This window comes from Mytilus edulis, chromosome 9, assembly GCF_963676685.1.
Source record: "Mytilus edulis chromosome 9, xbMytEdul2.2, whole genome shotgun sequence".
Classification (NCBI taxonomy): Eukaryota; Metazoa; Mollusca; class Bivalvia; order Mytilida; family Mytilidae; genus Mytilus; species Mytilus edulis.
The window spans coordinates 76,351,593-76,376,770 of NC_092352.1; the positions used below are offsets into that span (position 1 = coordinate 76,351,593).

A 25,178-nucleotide genomic window follows, 5' to 3' on the forward strand; every position below is an offset into this window, starting at 1 on the left:
CAAACTTATCAAACGCATGTTTAACGATTGCTTAGCGTTCCTCTGGCGTGCAACTAACGTATACCGACTTTACCAATGTGTGACGCCGGCATAACATTTTTATCTAGCTCCAGCGTCTTTCAAGTCTATACTTGTTCTCTACACACACATATTACAAACGTTACATTCACGTTGGTAAATGCTACAGACAAGTTTGAGACATGTTTAGGGCACGTTGTATACACCTCAAGATCGTTAGATTTTTGTCTTGGACTTTTACTTGGACGTATGCCAGGCGTGTATGAACATACGCCTGGCGTAGTGTCAGCGCTTCATGCACGCATTCAACATACTTAACGCACCCGTGACGTATTCAAAACGTATTCTGACATTCAACGAAACTTGCTCTGTCATTTATATAGTGGGATATGTTCGTGAATTCACAAGACCATGTGTATCCAGAAGTAGTACAAACAATGAAATTAAGAATAGAAATGGGGACAACAACCCGACCAAAGACCAGGTAACAGTCGAAGGTCACCTGTATATGGATTTTCAATGTAGCGGGAAAATCCCGCACCCGGAGGTAGGCTTCAGCTGGCCCCTTAATAAAAATGTGTACTAGTTCAGTGAAACATCCCATCAGATTATAAAACAAGAACTATCTTTAAAAAAGATATCCAACGTATTTAAATTTGAGTACTGTAAATTCAGAAATTATTGCGAGGTTTTTATTATAGCGAAAAATGCGACAGAGTTGTAAACGCAATAATTTAAACTCGCATTTTGAAATAGTTTATATGAATTAAACAGGACTTATCTCAAAATCGTAAAAATTAAAATCGCATTTAAGTCTAAAATGACAAAATCGCAATAATAAATGCACGCAATAATTTCTGAATTTACAGTATATGTTTAAAACTATCATTTCGATAACCTTCAGAAGCACAAAGATACCATTTAAATAACGTTTTCTCTGTTTGTGTTCAGTATTCACGGTCCTCGTATCTTTCTGTTTACATTCACCAAAACCCCGCGGAAATCTCACATGCGTAGGTGCGTTCTAAAAGTCATGTACGTTCGTACAACAAAGTTTACATTAAAAGTTATATAATTGTCTCGAATAAACAGCTGTCACGGATGCAAAGAGCTATTGGAGAAACAATTATTTTAATAAAAATATAAATCTTTGTAAGATCTAGTTAAATATTTTATAGTTTTTCACTTGCTTTCCATCACGATATAATTAACGAGACGTTTTTTCAAACACAACAAAATCACCAACCATAAACAGCATTTTGTCCAATCACAGAAAGGATTTTCGAGCATGCGTATTCTGTTACCATAGTTAAGCGTCCTTAAGTTCAAAGGGCACAAACCGAAAATATACCGACTACGTCGAAAAAAAAGAAGATGCGGAATGATTGCCAATGAAACAACTCTACACACCAAATGACACGGAACTGGCCCCTTAATAAAAATGTGTACTAGTTCAGTGAAACATCCCATCAGATTATAAAAAAAAGAAGATGCGGAATGATTGCCAATGAAACAACTCTACACACCAAATGACACGGAAATGATCAAATCGTCCGACCTACAACAATGACCTACCTCTATACCAGTACCACATAGTTAGAAAAAAGGCCTTGATATCACAAATTTAAAACAATTAAAACGAGAAAACAAAATGCCTAACAAATATGTTACACAGCAACAAACGACAACCACTGAAAATGCAGGCTCCTGACTTGCGACAGGCACATACATACACAATGTGGTTGGGTTTAACATGTTTGCGGGACACCAACCCTCCCCAACCTGCCTGGGACAGTGATGTAACAGTTCAACAAATAACATAACTCAAATACGTTCAATGGACGTTTTTCCATCGTAGCGTTCATTCAGTCTACGTTAGACAAATGCTAGACAAACGCCAGAAATACGCCAACATACGTTACTTGAACGCCCGATAAACGCGTATGTACGCCTCTCATAAGCTTTAATCATGCTTTAAGCTCGTTGTGCATACGATACAGATATGATTGACAAGTTCGATGCGTCCAAAATTACTAGCGTATTGGCAGCGTACATAGTTTTATCCCACACCTAGCGTACGTCGGTGCTATACACTGATGTATGACGCCGATATATGTAGACGAAACACGTGTCTCGCGTATTAAATTATAAGCCTTAACGTGTACGGCTTTGATAACTATTTTAATTTTTTTTTCTCGTCCATGTTTTGATTTAGTGGCTATTTAACACTTTTTAATATATTAGTTTTATGATCGAAGAAATTGTGATCTAATATGAATAATGTTTAATTCTGTTTGTGCAATCAAGTTATGATAATTGTACACTTTTAACCAAAAAAAAGGTTATGCTGCTGGTCAGGAATACGTCTACGACAGTGCTCACTTTGGCGGACCCTCAAATATGCTATGTTTACCGAAAGATCCAGAATTGAGCAATCGGACAGGATCATCACACAGTCGTTTATATGGTACGGAATTCGAAGGAAACAATTTTGCTCCGGGTTCCACAGACGAAGATGTTCCTTGTGCCCTCTGTCGGAGTAACAATACATCTTCGTCAGTTATGATTCCTGGAAGAAAGTCATGTTACTCTGGATGGAAAAAGGAGTACTTTGGTATTTTAGCGTCTAATTGTTACCATTGCAAAGCTTCGTCGTAGATTTGTGTGGATATGAATCCTGAGTTCATTGCAGGCGGAGAGAGAAATAATGATAATAATTTGTTGTATGCAACAAGCATGAAGTGTGGTTCCCTTCCATGTCCACCGTACCACACTGATTTGGAAGTATACTGTGTTGTTTGTTCTAAGTAAAATCATTTGCTTACTTTTAATAAAGGTGTCTATATCTCATTAGCATCATTTGTATATGGTTTTGGTTGTATATATTTTAATTTTAAAAAAACAAATCCAGGGGAGGAGGAATAACGCCAATGAGACAGTAACACCACCTCTTCCTCACCACACTACAGAAATACTTCATTATTTTCAAATTAACATAAGAATTTTAAAAACATTACATATTTCATTTTACAATTCATTCAAAAACAATGCAGAACAATTCATTGCATAATCTTAAAAAAGCTGATTGAACTCTATCCAATGAAGTGCCTTTACCAAGTCATCCAGATAAAGCATGTGTTGTTCGATGTTGTTGTTAGTCAGGGAAGTATGTGGGTATATTTTTGTTTTTGAGTTGCGTTTGTTGGTGATTGTATTGTCCGATATACTGTCCGAAATGTTTTGTTTTCTCCTTGGTTTCATTCATTGAACCTTGATTGGGCGTGGTCGACAATACATTCTGTTACTTCTCTATAGATAATATATTAGTTAGGTATCTACTCCAGCCATACAGTTAATTGCAAAGATAAGGACACGATATGAAAATGTCGTTATTATTGTAAAAGAGAGGAAAAGATACTTATATATTTCATATCGAGTGAGAATTTGATATTGCTTGATGTCAAATCGCGTTATTTAATTTCAATTTAATAATAAACGAGAAGACGTGAAACCTATTTCTCTTATGGTCAGCACTTTCACTGTGTTGAATAAAAAATCCCGTGAATCGTTGATCTAGTCGTATGCACAAATCAATATGACGTCAAATGTCCTGTTCCGATGTCAAACTTAAACATCAGACTTGCTAATTTTTTTCTACGACTTGTTATGAATTAAAATTTGACAAAATAAAGATATTCAGGTGAAAAGTGTGAGTTTTTTGTATATTATTCAATAAATCACACATGCCCGTTTCTAAGGACGAAATTAACATAGTCTTAACCGTTGAAATTTATTAGTGACCTATTGAATATCCAATGGAAATGCCTTCATATGGTCTCATGAAGCTGAATAAGCCAATCATCAAATTAACGCATATTTTTATATCATTTTTCGTTTCAAACTCCGTACAACGTGATACGACAATATTTATTCATGCACGTAATAGATAATAGGCAACAAACATAAGAAAAATTAAAACCCATAAGTCCAAACTTACTGACCACATCATGCCAAGAAATGAAAAACAAACCGACAAAAAAGTAAAGAACAGTATACAAAACACAGCACAAAAAAAAAAAGAATGATCAACAGAAACACCATCAAAACTGGCAGATTGTTAGTAATCGTTTATTCTATCGGTCTATGTAAAGTTTAAACAGAAGGAGATTCACATCTAGCATGCTTAGACATTGATAATAAGTGTCGTTTGAAAATAAAACTTTACGACAAAAAAGATGACTTCAGCTTCCAATTGTGAATTTTCCATTTATATTTAGCAACATGCCAGCACCGCCTGCATAATGAGTAGATATAGCCCAGTTGAATGTCTCATCATAACTTCTTTTATTGATGGTTGCTACTCACAAGAAATTTATTAAACCAAGAGTTCCAAGTAGTGAAGTTGAAGTCATTCCTTCGTAAGTTTTATGGACGCTTTCACGAATTGGTAGACCGTGATGGAATATCCGTATCACAGATTATAACGGATATATTTCTAATGTCATTAATATGTGACCGTCCGAATTCGACTTATTACCGAGTTTATAATAACATGAGCAACACGAAGGTTGCCACATGGGGATTAGCTTACCCCTTCCAGAGACCATGAGATCAACCCTGTTTTTGGAGAGTTGCATGTCGTTCAGTCTTAAGTTATGTTTTGTGTATTATTATATGTCTATTGGTACTTTTCTATTTTAGCCTTGGCGTTGTCTGTTTATTGTCGACATATAAATTCGATTGCCCCTCTGGTATCTTTAGCCTCTCTTTCATATTTGATACCATCAGTTTGGAACTATTTCTAAATGTAGTATTTGCATTTATCTGTAGCATTATTTGTGAAATGCAGTTAATTTTTTGCTTGTACTATTAATTAAGATAAAGTTTGTGACATGTTAGAAAGCGAATGATGTTCAAACATAAGAGTCGGAAATAAACTAATAATGACATGCCAAGAGGAGCAAAACGATAAAAATAACAGTTAAAAGTGTACAAACACAACATTAACAACTGTAGACGGAGTATACTAATCGAACCAAAACGGAGGGCATTCCAATGTGCGCGGGGAGGGTAAGCACTCTCCACATGTGAACTCCATCGTATTGCATAATATGTAAGTACAAACCGGGGGTAAGTATTATTTGGTAAATTACATTCGAGATGAGGTGAACGTGGTTGTTATGACAACTGGAACATATATGCCGTCATCTGTGAAACATTCAAGATACAAAGCACACTTTACCGTATGCAAGAGAGGCGAAAGAGAATAGAAGTACATTCAAACTCATCAGTAACAATAAACTGAAAACGCCATGTCTAAAAAAGAAAAAGACAAAAAGACAAACAATAGTACACAAAATAAAATGTGATTCTTTACTATGCAGAGAAATGATATAAGGTTAATATAATAGTAATTCACAAATAAAATTTACATTTTACGCGTTTCTCTGGTCCAAAGAGCAAGGTATGCATACTTTTGATAGTTTCGTTAATTTGAACGAAATCGTGTTGCATTTGATTTCAGTTAATTTGCCAATTATTACTTTAATATGATTCGGAGTGAATAATTGTCGCAAGTCCTTTTGATCGATGGGTAAAGCATTGCAACTATTGCAACAAAACGCAAATGACAAAATGATTAAGGTCTTTTTCATCTGGTTTTACTGTTTGTTCTACTGGTGTGCTATTATGAACCACTATCGTTGAATAAGAGTAGTATTCATCTAAAACACATGTTTAAAATGTCTTAAAATCATATTCAATGATCTATTATATTTTTTTTATCAATGCTTATGTATTCAAATGATTGATTGTTGCTTGATTAAGGACATGTTACATATCATGCATGTTCAGGATGACAAATGTTTAAGTAATCAATACTATAATAGTAAAGCTAAGGTTCCTTAAGATGGAATGAAGGAATGAAGATATTGCGGGTTGAAAATATGTCATGTAACTAGAAAACAATAGAATGTAAGATAGGGAGACAATTCTATCTCTATCTCTCTCTCTCTCTCTCTCTCTCTCTCTCTCTCTCTCTCTCTCTCTCTCTTCTTCTTATGTTACTTAATAGTAACTAATACTAGTATTAATTATTTTGCTACTGTAAGGTAAAGAAAAACACGATTAATTTATTGCACTGTATCGACTGTTATCTAATCTTAAAGTGAAGGTGGTCATAAGTCATTCTACTGAATTATGAACAGGGCATTAAGTTCTTGTGTTGTTTATTTTTGTTTGGCTTTTGCATTTGGAAAAAATGAGGACACACACACATTACACAAAAGACTTTTGTTAAATGATCCGGATATTGCTGCGACCCGACTGGCAAATGTGGAAGCTGCAGTTCAGCTGTTAAAGGGAACGGTATTAAAACTGGAAGCAGGTCTTCAGGCAGAAAAAAACAAAAATGCTGAACACGAGATAAATATTTCACAAATGACAAGCACTCTCAAAAAGCTACAAGGTATTTTACTGTTACGAAATAAGACTCAAATGCTAGACATTAGTGTCTGTGATAGATTTATCAAACCTTATCTTATTCACATTTAACAAACTTTAAACTGTTAAAGATCCACTTTTAAATACGTTTCAATATTTTGATAATCAAATATCTTTACTTTATCTTTCATGGTCCTCATTTTTTGGGATATTGCTATCCAGTCTGGAAACAACTGGAAACACACATTGATTTATTACTCACTATTTGACGACTTTATGCAAATGTATTATCTGTCTTAAAGAAATGTAAAATACAATTTTGTATAAAATTTAAAAAAAAAAATCACAGATAAGCTGAGCTGAATAAATAGAGCGGTTTAGAAACAAATGAAAATTTAATAACAGTCTGTAAAACACGATGCTCCAATAACTCCAATGGTCAACCCCTTAAATCAACAATATAACAGCTAAATATTGACCATGTTTGACTGTGTGGTGCGAACAATAGACGTTTTTTTCTTCTAAATATGTTACCAATTGCTAATGCTTTAAGACGGATGATTACTCTATTTTGATAGATTTTGACGCATTTCGAGCTATTATTCTTTAATTGAGAAAAGAAAAATATGTCTAACATTATAAAAAATATTATATCAAAAGTCTTGGTATGATTTGATTTGGGAAACAAAAAAAGTGAGTAAAAAAGTTAGAGCACCTGAGATCATCCCTAGTTTTTGGTGGGGTTCGTGTTGTTTATTCTTAAGTTTGCTATGTTGTGTCATGTGTACTATTGTTTGTCTGTTTGTCTTTTTCAATTTTTGCCTTGGCGTTTATTTTCAGTTTATTTTCGATTTATGAGTTTGACTGTCCCTCTGGTATCTTTCGTCCCTCTTTTAGTCCAATATTTCATGAAAACAAAGAATTATAGAATAATCAAAAACCTCAAAAAAAAAACAAATACTACACAACCACAATTTCGTTCATCTTTTTTATGTTTATATATTATAAGGTCTTTCCACCTTTCCGTGGAAAGACCTATTCATTTTGTTCTGATTATTTTTTTTTCTTCCTCCTAATTTGTTTCTTTCGCTGTATTTTGTTTTAAAAGATGTCGCTTAGTTTTTGAGTATATGATATTCAGTCTATACGCATTTGAAACTGATTTTATCCAGGTGGAAATACCTTCAATTGTTCTCTGAACAATAGGTTTTTAATCATTATTACCATTATTATTATAAGCTAACACATTGATGTATAAATTCATTCACATTAAAAAAGTGGAATTACATGTATTTTTTTTTTTTTTTTTTTTAGTTTTATTTCTTACAATCTCAGGTTTTTGGCGATATCTGAAAAAAGAGGAGCAAAGATATAGTTCTATGTGTTTATCTGAAAGATGATAACCGATTTTTTTTCTGTTTTTTTTTTTTTATTTGTTTAGATAATTTTCTGGTCTGAAATTGGGATGAGAGGCGGATTTTAAAGAGCGAACATGCATATGGGCTCGGGTCCCCTACATGGATCAACATTTTTGGTTAACGCATAACATTTTGCATCTTGTGTACTATTATTTGTCTGTTTGTCTGTTTATTTTTTAGCCATGGTGTTGTCAGTTTATTTACTATCTATGAGTTTGGCTGTCCCTCTGGTATCTTTCGCCCTTCTTTTGCAAGTCCCACTTCTTATATTGTTTTTCACTACCTATTCAAAATCCTTGATCCAAAACTTGTGATCTAATGTGAACTTCTCCGTTGATGGATTTTGTAATTCACTAGTTTCTATGAAATGTGTATTTCATTTTTTTTTTAGATCAAGGATCTACTTATATACAGTGGGGAAAGACATCCTGCTCATCCATTGGGACAGAAACTATTTATTCAGGTACTCAGTGATAAATGTGATGCGTTCCTCTAATGTCTAAAACTGTCACAACATATTCTATTCTTTTGTATTGGTGCTACATGTATATACTTTTGTGTTTTTACATAAATTATATAGCTAGGAAAATTAAAATGAGGAATATATATACGGCTTTACATGTACCAAGGAAATGGCATAAATGTGATATAGTATCCATCATAATATTGACAAATCAAAAGAAGTGTTCTAATATACATTACACTACTAAAGTTCAAAAATATTTTAAAACATCGTCAGATAAAATAAAAACAATTTAGCATGCTGAGCTGCACATGACTATAGACGCGTGTGTGCATTGAACGCTTTTCAACTTTATGTTAACAGTGAATTGTATTTGATGTTATATTATACACTTGCCTACAATTTTTCTTGCTTCAAACCATACACAATATAATCATAACTATATCATATAAGTGACGCTCTCTTCTTTTAATTTGCACATGATAAAAGTAGTGGAATTTCCTAGGTAGTCGTCACTAATCAGTAGTGTTAACCGCCTACTCAAATACCCATACTTCTTCTATATTCTTTATTACATATGCACACACGGGCCTGTAGTCATGAGCAATTCAGCATGGTAAAGTGCATTTATCTATCTGACGTTGATTACAAAGAATTTTGAACTTTTGTAGTATAATGAAACGGCTCGAACACTACTTATGATCTGCCAAAAAGATAAATGATAAAAAAATCAGTCCATTATTGCCTTATTACTTTCCATCATATGTGTAAAATTGTTGCTCAACAGTCTACGCTTAATTCTAATTAAAAAAGAAGATGTGGTATGATTGCCAATGAGACTACTATTATTAGTATAATGTCTTACGACGAATCTCCTTTACCATGTAGAATTCTTGTTTTGTCTATTTGTATAATAATCATCATGATTATCCGTTTGTCATCAATTATATCCTTATGTAATATTTTGTAGGATATGTCGCTGGTCAACTTTTTTATTCTTCGTCATCATATCAAAACAGGTTTGGAGGACCAGCAAATACTCTTTGTCTCCCTAATAATCCAAAATTAAGTAATAGAACAACACAAAGTTATAGCTTTATATACGGCGCAGAGTTCGAAGAAAATTTTCTCAGGAGTGACGCTATCAACGAAAATATACCATGTGCATTTTGCAGGAGTCTTAATACCACCTCTTCTTCAATGTTTCCTGGTAGAAATATTTGCTACAGCGACTGGAAAATAGAATATGAAGGATATATCATGTCCGGATACTGGGGACATAGAGCCTCTACATACATTTGCGTTGATGCACATCCAGATTACGTTCACGGTGGTAAAGCTGATGAAATTGGCCAGCGATTTTATGTGACAAGTACAAAATGCGGTTCCCTCTCTTGTCCACCATATCACGATAACCTGGCTGTCAATTGTGTTGTGTGTTCCAAATAAAATGAATACACCTATTAACCAATGCTTGATTCACCTTTTTATGTCCTATTTGCAGATATTAATATTTTTTAATTGATTAGTTTGATTGGAATTGTGTGATTTTATATTAATTATTATAAGCCTTTTAGATATGTTTGTCTTCTACATCACTGATTAACATTTTGTTGTTTGTTTGTTGACAATTGCATTTGGTGCAGTTACTAGTAACTGATACCATTTAAGGAGGTAGACCTAGGTTAAGGGAAATAACTCTTAAAATCATCAGTACGTTTGTGTCAACTGTTTTCATAAATATATTCTAAGCTTCTAGGTTACATAGATTATTTCCAATCTGTTTCAGGTAAATGCTTGAAAAACATTGATGAAACTTGACTTTAACAAACACATAACTGATTTAAAGAGTTATCTCCCTGAACCAAGGTCTACCACCTTAATGTCAATAAAATCACTGGGCCGATAACTTCGATACCAGCATATTAGTCTCTTGTAGAATCAGCAGACCAGTAGTGCAATGCCTCGATACTGCAATAACACAACTCATCAAAGAAGCAAGGTATATAATTTGACTCGTTTTTATATATGACTTATCGGTGTTTCTCGAATCAAGTTCCTTTTTAAATCAGTTTACGGTCCAAAACAATGATGAAAAAAGTTGTGCCAAATTAGAAAATGTGTTTATATTGCAGGACCTGTGATATGACTTATCAAATTAAATTGAAATAAAAGAACTTATCCCTTCAGGAATAATATATCTGATTTTTTGTCTGAAAATTAAAGGTACTGGCATCGAACACAAATTGCAAGGAATACATATAAAGTTTATATTCAATAATTACAGATGAATTACTGCAACCGTATAATTACATTTGTCATGGGGCATCGTTTGCAATGAATTATATTGATTTCCCAGTGTAAATAAAAACCGGTAATTTCACATGTGTAATAAACTAGTTTTTTTCATTCCTCTGACGTCATACAACAATAGGTGTTGACAAAACGTCGAAAACATCGTATCAAAACAAATTGTGAATGCGTAGAAAAAGATATAGTTCCTTACATTGTCTACCTAAATTTCATAAAAAATGCAACTCACAATGTAATAAAGGGAATAAATAATCAAAATACCGAAAAAATCGTTAACTCGTGACCAAACACTGATAATTACGCACATTCGTGAATTAATGTGGTGTTCGGTCACTGTTGGAATATTTGTCTCTATTTGAATTCTTCGATTATTTATTCTTTACTTCCCATGTTCGACTTTTGGTAAAATCTGTAGTAAATAGAGAGAAACTCAACAGAAACAAATATCAACATTAGAAGAAAAAGAAAAAAAAAGATTTCAGTCATGAACATCATTATAATCTACAATGTTTCTGAGCGGTCATTATTGAGGATGCATATAAATCCAAGTTAATGATATAGGCGACTTAGAACTTCAATAAAAAAAATCACTTGATATTTTGTTTTCGTATCTGCATCTTTTGTATGGATAACAGGGAACCTGATGATTCACCTATTTTGCTAATGTGGACTCTTGATAATGTTTGTATAACCTTAACAAATATCACGTTAATTATTTAAAAGTATTGTAAATGGTTTGACGCTTCCAATCTTCCTTTGTTTAGAATTTCGAAAGAAAAAATATCATTACATGAAAACTGTTCAGATATCAAGTTTGAGATCTGAATGTATAGATATAGGAAGATGTGGTATGAGTGCCAATGAGACAACTCTCCATACAAATAACAATTTAAAAAGTAAACCATTATAGGTTAAAGTACGGCCTTCAACACGGAGCCTTAGCTCACACCGAACAACAAGCTATAAAGGCCCCCAAAATTACTAGTGTAAAACCATTCAAACGGGAAAACCAACGGTCTAATCTATATAAACAAAACGAGAAACGAGAAACACGTATATATTACATAAACAAACGACAACTACTGTAGTATGTTCATGTAAAGCTGCAAGGTTGAGTGAGAATCCATGACCAAATTTCGAACATAAGTCGATTCAGATTACTCTGACGGCATGTTTATCAAGTTTTAAAAGAAAACATAGAACATGAAGAAAACGCAAACTTCTAATTACCCAAGGTACACATCGTTTGCGCATATTATCTATAATGTTGTAACTTATGTGATGAAATTAAGCAAATTCCAAATATTTAAACAAAACCAAAAGCATGTCACTGGAAATAGAAGATTAAGAGTATTCGTTTTTGTTGCATAGGATAAATACGAGGAAAAGTACACAATATGCATAACGAACGCTCGCGAATGAACTTGGAGCTTGAGGCAATTATGATATCTAATTTGTAAAAATACTTAAAATGTTCTATACCAGTTACAAGAAAAACTTTGCTTTCTCATACACTGCCAGGTCATAGACGGGGCTTTACGTCCACATGGTGTTTGCAAACAATGTGTAAATCACTGTGCGTGTATTTGTATAACTTTCAGATAAGAAAGTTTAACCGTACTTATTTCGACAGAAATGATAAAAATGTCGTTGGTCTTTCTTTTACAGTTTATGTTTTGTTTCAGTTATGGTAGAGAAGTAGAGAGTGTGGAATTCCCAGACGGAGACAAAAAACGTTTATTAATTAATGACCCAGACGCCATCAACAATAGGCTCGAACATTTAGAACGACCACTTCAACAACAACAAGCTACGATACTTCAACTAACAAGTAATATGCCTCTCAGTAAGTATCTTTAACATCAATGTAAAATGACTTTGTTAACAGTTGAGCGTTTGCTAATCCAAAAGGAGTTAGAGGTTCAAAATAAAAGCCTTCACGTTAACTGCATCTGACAAAATATCCGAAGGCAGCTTTTAATTATATATTCGACACACAAAATGTTTAAATTAATTGTATACGGAAATTGAATATAAATATTCATGCAGTATTGTCTGAATAAAAATTTATCTCTCGTTGCAATTATTGAGTTTTGTTTTATGCCTTGCAAAATCTTGCTTTTCAAACAAAATATGGACACAAAGATAGTCGGCCACTACTGTCAAATATTTTATGTATCTTCTTCTTCACAGTGAAGCACAATTTTGCTATTCAATTCCTTCAACAACGTGTAGCAATTTTGATACAAAGATAAAGGTAGTACCAGGCCTACTTTCAGTAGTGATTCACTGTCAGACACTAATCTTCCATATCATTCCTTTTCTATTATGACATACAATGTTTAAATCTCTCGTATTGTGTCACAATATATCTATTTTTATAGTCCGTTGCGCTGTATGTTTGTAAAATGTAAAATGACAAAAATTCCAAATTCTAAATTCTAAAGGAAATTCATAATGAAAAAACTCTTATCGAATGACAAACATCAAACGAAATGAAAACAACAGTTACTGTCATTTTCCTAATTTTGTTCAAACATTTTCTCTTGTAGAAAATAAACAAGTATGTTTACACAGTTTTTGATACTTGATACCGATTATGGTCACATTAATCAATTATGTCTGTTTTGTTTCCTGCTCCAGTTCTAACAATAAATCATTCAGCCCTGTTTAGTGCTGTTCACTCAATTTTCAGACAGATCCCCTGCCGTTAATTTACTACTGTTCAGACAATCAGCTTGCAGTAAATTCAATACTGTTCAGAAGCTGTTCATGCAATAAGTATGATGCTAACGTGTACAGGTGAATACAACGACTGAATATCTAAACATAGACAAAACAGATCTAAATGGACTACATGGAAATTGTCAGAACGGTACTTCATTGACCACGGTAGATAAGACTGCAAATAGACTGAACGACTGAAAAATACTTAATTATATATTGGTCAGTATGCATATGGTCAGAGTTGTTTTCAAAAGAGAAATTGTTTTCTATTGTGTTGTAGATGATCTTTCAATTTGGGTTGTACAAGTTTCACATGCATCAGTTTTGAGTGTGAACTATTCGAAAGTTCCGATTTGTTGCATAATAATTATTGTAGTGAATATGACAAAAGACATAACAATGAATATTTGGATGTTATTACTTTCAGTGTACACATCTATATATATTTATAGTTAACATTTTTTTTATAACTTTTTAGATCAAGGATCAAATTACATACAGTGGGGAAAACTGAGTTGTTCAGCTGCAAATGCAGAAACTGTTTACTCAGGTATAGTTTCGTCATTTTACTTATTCAAAATTAAGAAATAACAGTGCTGAGTTTCAAGTGATGAAACCGTCAATTTGTTATATAGTTTTTGTCTGTTGAATCGGAACAGAGCAAGTAAATTAGACATTTTGCGCGATCGCCATCCCTTAACACAATACTGTAATTCATACTATAGCATAGTACTAGTAAAATGTTTTAAAAATTTGTTTTTTTTCTTAAATTGTTTAACATCTCACAGCGGTATACTACTGTTGTCTTTATTTATTCATCCCTTATTTAATTGATTTTGTATAAACATTGTATCATAAATCAACTTTATTCGTTCAGTGTATGTTCACGTGTGTCGTCAATACGTCTTTTGATTGAGTTAAGCCATTTCAATGCATCTGGCGTAAGTGTAAAATTTTAGTCCAGATATCTATGACGAGTTTATTGATATTCCATAGTGTTTCGTTCTATGTTGTGATGTTACACTATTGTTTCAAATAAGTCAGGAATCTGTAAATTGTGTCTTGGATGAAGAGTTGTCTCATTGGCCCTCATACCACATCTTCTTATATCTATGAAAAATATCACCGGAGTATCGTCCGCTATAAATGCAAGTTTGTTGACAATGATACATAACATCAATCGTGGACATCATATATTAAATTCATATGTCATTCAATAAAAATGACGATATATGTCTTACTGCATTCGAATATAATGTTGTTGTCATTATGATCAATTGCTACTATGCAACCTCAAGCTTAAAGGTTATTTATTATATTTAAGTTTTTTCAGTCAATTGTAAAGAAATGTATTGAGAAATCACAACAATGCGTTCACACAGTACTTACTCTTTTATCAATGTAATAAAAAAAGGATTACGATAAAGATTTCCGTAAAGAAAAGAACAATGGATTACAAATAATGTTTTTTTCTGGAATAGACACATGTATATACAATAAGATGAACCTTTAATGACTTCAACACAAGTTTAGATAAAAATACAGGAAATGATTTCAAGAAAAATACTGAAGAATCAAGACTAAATATTTGAGAAAATGTTAAGCCTTCATCTTATGTATATTTTTATCTCAAGAGTCTTGCAGCTTTTCTACAGTTTTTAGTGTCAGTATCATAAATGGGGCAAAAGATACCTGAGGTACATTCAAACACATAGATAAAAAAACTGACAACGCCATGACTAAAAGAAACAGAGACAAAACAGAAACATAATAGTCACAAGACACAACATTGAAAAATAAAGAATAAACAACACACAACGCATCAAACATAGCAGTTTACTAAACCTAAGTGTTGTCGAAAGTAAACCGGTCAGGTTTTTTTCCCATTTTGTTCCATTCTGATTAAATGTGAACTGAAATCATAGACATAAATACATGTATAGCAAAGTTAACTGTAAAAATATATAATTTTGTATCAAACTAGCAAAAAATATCTAGTTTTTCAGCTAGGAGCAACATCTAAAGTAAGCATACTGTAAATTGTATAAGGTTAACAACACTATGAACATAAATTTTACAATTGTGAAAGTTGAAATAAAAAGATGTTGAATTATTGCCAATTTATCAACTCTCAATTTGAGATCAAGCGACGTTTACGATAACAAATGGAGGTCATCATACGGCCTTAGACAATAAGCAAAAACAATGCATCAAAGCAAGTTATAAAAGGGCCCGAAATTGTTTTTATTAAACTATCTAAACGAGATAACTCACGGCCTCATTTATGTACACTCGCCTAATCTTCAAACTCATTTTGGCAGCTTAAAAGGTTTACATTTTGTAGGTTTTGCCACTGGACAGCACTATGATACAACAAAGTATTCAGACAGCTTTGATGGACCAGCCAACTTTCTTTGTCTACCTAATAATCCAGAGTTAAGTAACAGAACAATTCCGGGTAGCAGTTTTCTGTACGGAACTGAATACGAAGAGAACTTTTTGCACAGTGACTCGGATGGTCAAGATGTGCCGTGTGCTTTTTGCAGGAGTCCCGGTTCATCTTCGACAGAAATGTTCCCTGGAAAAAGACCTGTTACAATGGTTGGAAAAAGGAATATTTAGGGTATATAATGTCTGGGTATTTCGGTTATAGAGCCTCATCTTACATCTGTGTTGATATACATGGAGAGTATGTTCAAGGTGGCAAAGCTAATAGTGTCGGCCATTCACTATATGCAACTGGTACAAAGTGTGGAACTCTTCCTTGTCCACCGTACAATGACAATCTAGCTGTGTATTGTGTGGTTTGTTCCAAATAAACATGTGCCATACACATAAAACAGTCTCTTGGATTTCACTCTCATGAGTGCAAATTCGAACAACATATTTTAAATGTAGAATCAACCAACTTATCAATGATGTACCTTCCAATATGTGCAAAACAATTCGAAATTTTCTTTTGATACAGCTTGCATGGTTCTGCATCTTGAGACAAACATGTCCAGTAGGATATTTTTTCTCCCATAGGATTTAAAAAAAAAACAAGACCGGATTTAAAGACATCCTATAGGATAAAGTAATGATCACGTAGGAGGGTTAGCTAGCTATAAAACCTGGTTTAATACAACATTTTCCTCAAAAGAAAATGCTTGTACCGATTCAGGAATATGCCATTTTGTCTCTTGTAGAGAGTTGTCTCCTTTGCAATCATGCGGCATTTTCTTTTTTTTTGTTTGTTACCTAAATAAACTTCATTATCAATTTTATCTATGTCACATTATGCTGTACAAATGTCATCCGCTAATTTTAAAATTGTACTGGTTTTGATTATTTTTTCAAAAGGTCAAATTAATTGTCTAAAAGTTAAAACACTAAATTGTAAAGGGGTTCATGATCTTTTGTAAAATGGGACCATGTTAAGATGTTAAGAAATGGTGCATTTCTCGAATTTTGTTGCTTCACAATTTTTTGCCAAAAGGGTTAATATGTGGATGATGGTGAATGATATGTTCACTAAAAGCCAAGCTTTGTAAACACACATCGATATACTTGTAATTGTTGAACATTCGTCCTCTTGAAGTATGAACAGAAAATAATATTATTCTTCTTTCCTTACTTATGTTGCGTCGTATGGTTAGGTACGAAATTTATAATGTAGTTCAATACGTGCAATTGTTATCTAATTCGACCTTGTAAAGATAAAGTGAACAAATAGTGTTCCACCAAATTATGCCTGTGTTTAAAGTTCTTACTATATTGGTCGTTGTGTCTATAACGCTAGGACATAATGATGACACTGGTGATATCAATAAGCGTTTATTGCTGAGCGATCCAGATATTGAGGCAACCAGACTAGCTAACGTAGAAGCTGCAATACAGAACTTAATGGGAGAAGTTTCTAAACTTAAGGTAGATCTTCAAACGGAGCAGACAAGAAATGTTCAACATGAAACAAAAATTTCACAAATGACACAATCTCTTAGAATGCTTCAAGGTATGTTTAATTCGACTACGTTATATACCGCAATGCGCAGAATTCTTTTTTTCTAAGTCTGTGCCTTAAAATTTTTTTAAAGTATGCATTCTTGGAATCAATATACACAAGAAAGGATATTTGAAACGGGAATTTAACATTTTTCAATGAAAGATGTGTATTTAAAGATACCTTTGAATGTTCTCTAAAAAACTGATTTCAAATTTCAGTACTAGTTTAATATAGATTAATTTATCATATAATGATTCTTGAGAACTACATTGTATGTTGTTGCAGTGACACTTCTTTGTTGATATGAATGATTATTGATACGGTCATAATAATAAATCAAATGTTAACAAAACATTACATTTTCGAAATTCTAAGGCATTTCTAGCTCAGGAATATATAACTTTGGTTGTATTTGGCAAAACTTTTAGGCATTTTTGGTCTTCAATGCTCTTCCACGTCGTACTTTATTTGGCCTTTTTTTACTTTTTTATTCGAGCGTCACTGATGAGTATTTTGTACAAGTAACGCGCGTCTGGGGCTAATACAAAATTTAATCCTCGTATTACCAATGTTATTTCAACTGATCGGGTGGAGCTTATGTTTTAATTTGCATAAGGAAAGTCTATTTGAATATGTGTGTGATTAGGATGATTACCGTTATAATTATTATTGAATTCTAATCACCTATGAGTGTCACCAAACGCATATACAAAAGAACTGAGTGTATGATATCGGACGAATAACTGGACACTTCATTGATGAGTTTATCCCAAAACTCCTGTCTATAGATGTACTGGGGTTAACTAAGCGAACTTTTAAACCCCGCCCAGTCAAGTGAAATAAATCTAGTAATATCTCTGATGAGTTCATTAATGTTTCTGTAGAAATACACATTATATACTCGAAGTACCGATTTTCCACACTGCATATAGTTTTAATTGTTTTATTTTAATTATTTTTTTAGAGTACGGTTCTTCTTATATCCGTTGGGGAAGAACACAGTGCGATGGAGCAAACTCAGAACTTGTTTATTCAGGTATCAGCATATGGTCAAAATTGCAGTCACAACAGCTTTTTCAATCGAGCATTATATGTCTTACAGGAAAAAAACTATTAATCTATATTTGCATTGGTACTGATAACAGATAATTATTTTCATATAAGATGATATCATATCGAACAAAAAGTCTGCATACCAAAAAGTCTTCATCAGCGTCAAATTTAAACATGTTAGACTGTTATCCTATTTCACTTATAATGTACTTTCAAAGTCTTCGTGTACTAACTAAGACTTGCAATATTGACAAGCGAACGCATATGAAAATATACTACCATGTAAGTCGTTATACATACATTTGTTGTGACGTAAGCCTTTTCAGTTATCGCAATACTAAGTCATGCCTTTTATTGAAAAAATCATTCCTACAGTCCACCTACGGACACCCTAATGAGTTGTTGCAAGGGATATATAATCACCCCAGTACAACATTTAACACTTTGTCTATATGAGAAATGAACGGTTTGATTTTCATTCTCATTCGACATGGCTGTGCCAATATATACGGAGTAAATCCCCCCCACCCCACCCCCCAAAAAAAAAAATAATCCATACGAATATTGAGATTTGTCAGGGGAAGGGAAAGTAGAAAAAAGATGTACTTATTATTTTAAAAATATTTCAGGATATGCAGCTGGTCAAATATACTACGACAGTAAATATACAACTCGCTTCGGCGGTCCAGGAAATATGCTCTGCCTTCCAAATAATCCAGAGTTAAGTAATAGGACTGCACCTGGAAGCAGCAATATATATGGTTCAGAATTCGAAGAGAGCACATTTGGTCATGGCTCACGACAAGAGGACGTGCCTTGCGCTTTATGTCGCAGTAGAAATAGCACCACATCAGTAATGATTCCAGGGCGAAAAACGTGCTTTAAAGGGTGGAAGATTGAGTACAATGGACTATTAGCTTCTAGCTGCAACACATGTAAAGCGTCCTCTTACATCTGTGTAGATAAAAATCCTGAATACATACCTGGTGGTGAAACCAACGACAATCACAACCTCCTATACACAACTGGTACCATCTGTGGATCTCTACCGTGTCCTCCGTACCACAATAACCTGGAACTGTTGTGTGTGGTCTGTTCAAAATAACAATGTGGCATAAGTTATCCTATAAGTGTATTCAAATAAATATTCATGTTGTTTAAAAAGTCATATATAAATCAACCAGTTGATGAATTAATCCGTAACAGTTTCCGTTACTGTCATCATACCCGACAGCTTGGTAAGCAGTGACTCTGCAATCGTAAATATATCTCGAGAAATTTTTGACCTGTTGACATTTTACTAACAGGGAGTTGTAACTACATATTGACTTGTTTGTTGATTTCAAATTCCGTCTAGTTGTACCGTTAATGTATGGCAGACATGGGAATTTTTTACGTGAAGTTTCTAGTTTAAACGTATTATTTTGTTTCTACCGAAATTCAAGGTAAATACAAAAAGGGGAAATCTAAAAAATGTTAAAGAGGCAAACGTTAAACAATTGCAATATCCAACAACGGAAAAAAATGAATAAAACCACTATCATATTCCTGACTTTGTACAGCGTTTTCTCAAGTAATTAGTGGGTTGAACCTAGTTTTACAGCTAGTTTATACAACTTCTCACTTGTATGACAGTTGTTTATACATGTTATAGTTCATGTATTGACCAAGATTGTGTGAGCAACCCAAACAAACCTAATTGGTTAGAGTAAGACCAACTAGGATCCAGCAGCCCAAACTGAATAAAGACAGACCAGGACCCTGATATCAAGTGGTTGTCACTGGTTCATGTCTGTCGTATACGTTTTTCATAAATTGTTTTGATATAGATAAGGCCGCTATATTTTTTACAGTTGAATTGTTTCAGATTTTTCATGTTGGGACCTTATGTAACTAATACAGTTTGGGTAATTCTCATTATTTCAGATTTTACGGCTGTTTATCATTGCTTACATCCACTTCATTTGAGATTTAATTGATAGTTGTTCCATTTACAATCGTACCATATCTCATTATTTTTATATCACAGACATAGACATATAACCGACTGACTAAAAGACTTGAAAATACTTTCAAATAAATCTGACAAAAACAGCAACAAATGCGACTATATAAGTATAAAAAGATAAAGTATAATTGCCAATGGAACAACTCTCTGCCAGAAACCAGTTGACATCTATAGGTTATCGCAAGGTATTCAACAATGCGCATAAACCCATGTCATAGTCAGCATAAAAAATAACGATAAATATTGATGAATGTATCAATTAAACACAATTTAGATGGGTCTATACTGATTTTGACCATTAACTGTGATTCATAACAGTAAAAAGGTCTGCTATTAAAGGGGTTCAATTGATGCCCGAAGGAATACATAAAAACTGTCGATACATTTTATTGCAAAAATGAAAGATAATGCTATCAAGGGGAACATTGACATCTTCAATTATCTCATCACACCTCCAGTAAGTATATCCACCAGCTTTATCTTTCTCTATAAGGATGACGGCTTTAATAAGTTGCAGTAAGGTTCAGATTTATAAAACGACAATTTAATTAAACATGAACCCTTTTGTTTGATAAGATTGTGTCGAAATGTAGTGAATAGAATTGAAAACTCAATACGGTCAACAGAATGAAAAGGACCATCATGAACTCGTAAGTTACCTAATACATCAAATAGTTTATTAAACTATAAAAATAGTAAATTCAACTATCTTCGTATGTTTTATTACAAATGTTAATGATAAGTACTTTGGTAGTGGTTAAAGAACCTGTTACTTGTAGAACAGTCACTATGGGCCGAGTGGAAACGATATTTTACTGGTTTTTTTGTGTGTGTAATTATACAATGTCACATAAAAAAAATTGTAAGTTGATGTTAATATAAAAAAGAAGATGTGGTATGATTGCCAATGAGATAACTCTTCACAAGAGACCAAAAATGACACAGACATTAACAACTATCGGTCACCATACGGCCTTCAACAATGAGCAAAGCCCATACCGCATAGTCAGTTATAAAAGGCCCCGATATGACAATGTAAAACAATATAAACGAAAAAACAAACGGCCTTATTTAAATAAAAAAATTAACGAAAAAAAAATACGTAACACAAAAACAAACGACAACCACTGAATTACAGGCTCCTGACTTGGGAGAGACACATACATAAATAATGTGGCGGGGTTAAACATGTTAGCGGAATCCCAACCCTCCCCCTAATCTGGGACAGTGGTATAACAGTACAACATAAGAACGAACTATAAAAATTAGTTGAAAAAGCTAAACTCATGAGATGGACAAAAATACAAGTGGATGTGACCGGGTACTTGTACATCCCGACAACAAAAAGACACTAGGAACAGATCTGAGAGTACTCGCAATTATTTGACAGCTAGATTAAAGCCACTAACAACTTATAAAAAAATCATGAATCTAAGACTAAACTATCAATCCGTACACATCCAACATCCAATGGATTTAGTGTAAATACGTTATAAACAGTCAGAGAAAAACATGACCTTGTGCAATGCCAGTTACAGGTATCGATAGATTGTAGATTTATGAATGTGTATATGTATATAACATACTAGTAAATTAATATTTAGTTTGCTTTTAATTTACTGATCACAAAATCAATATTTATACCAATAAAAACAATATTCAATGATCTTAATACAGTGTTGAATTGGTAACCTTTTAGAATAAGTTTATTTAAAGGAGGGATACGTTTACAAGGATCATTTCTAAATTTCCGGGCACGGTTAACAACATTTCCGTAAAAATGAGGCTGTGCTATCCCGTTTAAAATAAGTTTTCTACAGGTACAACCAAACTTCAAAACCAAATCTTTATATCTATGGAAAAATTTAGTAAAGACTGCTAAGAGCGTATAGCACCTAGTGTAAAAAGTGTATAACTTGCAAATTACATTTATCCAATATATTTCTTGATATTTTATGCATAAATATTAAGTAACGAATTGAAATTACATGTTAAAAAGTTTGGGTGCTGATTCTTTATCTTATGTTAAATAGCGATTTGGTCTACTTAAAAGAAAAGGTCAAAAATTTAGTATGTCTGAAACTGTCAAACTGCATGAATTTAAGACCCCCTTAACATAGAATTGTCCATAATTTGAGTTAAAGCTGGTAGACTTTTCTATAATTTTGGTATCATTTGTCCCAATAGTAGGACACTACACTGTAAAAATCATTTGAGATAGAGCAGGTGCGATTTATTTTGAATTAAATTTAATGTATAAACGAAAATAACTGTTTTCTCAGACAACTTTTAAAATTCAATCACAAACCCAAACATCACACAAACAAATTACACACAACATGCACATCCATATTTAGCGCATTACAGTATAAATACACTTAAAAGGTGTGAATATCACACGATATGTATTTCAGGTGAGTTTCCTGTGTAACTGAAATATCAAACATGGAAATAAATACAATTACAAACACATGTATTTATTTAAGATTTATCTAAGTTACTTTCTTTACACATGTTACAGTTATCAACAAACCTACTACTAATAAGAAAATAAAGGGATGTGGTTTGATGAAATAAAATATTGAATCTGAATCAGCTGTTTAATAGATACCAAATGCCGATGCTGTTAACAATCTTAATGGAAAAAAACTGTTTTGGGGGATACACACTTCTATCTTTCATTTCAATTGTCAATTTGATTCGGTGCTAAATGAATTATAGAGTTTATCTCTCACAAATATGCGTCGCTTTGTTAACTTACTTTGTGACAATAAGACCTAAGTTTTATACTCCTATCTTAAAATCTTTATATTGAAATCATTTACTTTGTCACAGATAGAATGAATTGGAGTATGGCACTATAAATGTTTATAGATAAAAAATTTGATGCATATTAATCTTGCATTAAATATGAGAATGCTCAGTTACAAGATTTTCTAATTTCATTTAAATCAGAACACCACTCACGTACAGGAACTTCATTATAAAAGTATCGTGATTGGCCGTTTGGTTACTTGGCAGTGCTCGAAATCACTAGAGAATCTCTTTGTCCTGCTCCACAACAAAGAATGTACTTAAAAGCTTTACGGAAAGACGAATTTTTCACTCCAAATATAATCCAGTTTAGTCCACTGTTAATTAATCCAAAGCATGCCAAACATTTCTTCGCCATTTCAAGATTATCACTAGGTTCAAGGAAGAGAGTTTCAAAGACTAATGTGACACAATAAGGCCCCCAGCAAACTGCAAAAACTCCAAGTACTAATATCATCATTTTTGTTTTCTTAATATTGTTTTTCTTTACACGCACGTGCCGAAATGTGTCTTCTGTCATAGCAGACTTTTCTGATTGTATTGCATTGATCTGTGAAAATGCAATTTTAACAACTTTTACATACATTACAAAATTAGCAATGATCGAGCCGATGAAAAATAAAAAAATAAGCCCTTTATAGCTCTTCGGGTTTATGTACGTTGAATCGCAAGGTATTCCAGGATACCATGAATTCCAGCCCAATAGCGGAAGACAGGCAACAAAAATAGAAATAATCCAAGATGATGCCATCAATGATATCAACCATCTCCTTGTCGCACGACTGGCATGTTGTAAAGGATACATTATTGCAAGGTACCGTTCAATAGAAATCACTAGAAGGTTCAAAACCGAAGAGCCAAGAAACGATGTTTCAAATGTGTACCGTAACAAGCAGGTATATTTATCATGTCTCATTGGAGCATTGAAAATGAAAAATAAATCATATGGTATCATCACCGTCCCAATTAACAAGTCCGATGTGGCTAAATTGGCAATCAACATGTTAATCCGGGTTCTCAGCCTCTTGAATTTGAATATACTTATCAAAATAAGAGTGTTTCCGAATATTATAGGAAGGAATATTATAAGTTCAATGAATAGAAATACCAGTCCCAGATGAATATATTCCAAACGCCAGTGCATTATTGGTTTAGATATTTCGGTTGTCAAAGAAGATCCATTGTCCATTGAGATTGTCGTTGTTGTAATATTTAACGCATGTGCTGGTGCAATAGTAACATTGGCCATTAGAGAAAGTAATTCGAAAGTATTTCCAATATTTGTATTATTATTTTCTTTCGCTCAGTTTTTCTTCATCTCTAAATTGATATTTCTATTGATAAACGCTAAAGTGAGCCATTTCAAATCAACCTTTACAATAATATCCTTTCGCATTGGATCAGCATTCTATTATTTTTATTCACTTCGTGTTATTTGTAATTATATTCTCAATTTATCAATAACATCAGTATTTGGGGCAGATGCATTTATATTAACAAAAAGAACCTTAAGGCATTTTTTTTTATCATATAGGATAATTACTTTCAAGTCATATGCGTCATATTGTTATTGATAGAGTTTTCGTCCGATGTGATTAAGACTTAGTTATATATATTTCAGGCTATTGATTTCGGTATATTGCGTATCCTAAAGTAAAGTTGGCATTTAAAAATACAGCGGAAATGTTATTTAAGTCTTATTCTATAGTAGTATGAGGTTATCGAATAAGGAAATATTAATTTCTGTGTTCCTTTGTTTTTTCTGCACATTTTAACCATTCTTTTTTTATTTGTTAATTATCCCACGTTCGTTATATTTTAACACCACATCATTTTTTAAGTTTGTCCAATTCGTGTCTTTTCTTAATTTATTTAATTTATTATTTTCTATTCTTTAAATCCTATCCGGACCCTCTATAAAAATAAATGTTTGATAAC

General features: G+C 33.0%; 3 protein-coding genes across 3 annotated transcripts; 2 read left to right on the top strand and 1 right to left on the bottom strand.

Annotated features, from left to right (window-relative positions):
• The first annotated feature begins 6,201 nt into the window (after nt 1–6,201).
• Nucleotides 6,202–9,807, top strand: LOC139490442 (uncharacterized). The gene is made up of 3 exons (XM_071277232.1): nt 6,202–6,484; nt 8,269–8,340; nt 9,311–9,807. Exons 1-3 carry the CDS (start codon nt 6,217–6,219, stop codon nt 9,787–9,789), a joined length of 819 nt encoding a protein of 272 aa, XP_071133333.1. The 5' UTR covers nt 6,202–6,216; the 3' UTR covers nt 9,790–9,807.
• A 2,490-nt stretch (nt 9,808–12,297) lies between these two features.
• LOC139490188 (uncharacterized) lies at nt 12,298–19,582 on the top strand. The gene is made up of 4 exons (XM_071277038.1): nt 12,298–12,499; nt 13,859–13,930; nt 18,330–18,401; nt 19,048–19,582. The coding sequence occupies exons 1-4, from the start codon at nt 12,298–12,300 to the stop codon at nt 19,521–19,523; spliced, it is 822 nt and encodes a 273-aa protein (XP_071133139.1). The 3' UTR covers nt 19,524–19,582.
• Nucleotides 19,583–23,182: 3,600 nt separating this feature from the next.
• Nucleotides 23,183–24,601, bottom strand: LOC139489058 (histamine H2 receptor-like). Its single transcript, XM_071275165.1, has one exon. It carries the CDS (start codon nt 24,487–24,489, stop codon nt 23,437–23,439), a length of 1,053 nt encoding a protein of 350 aa, XP_071131266.1. The 5' UTR covers nt 24,490–24,601; the 3' UTR covers nt 23,183–23,436.
• Nucleotides 24,602–25,178: the final 577 nt, after the last annotated feature.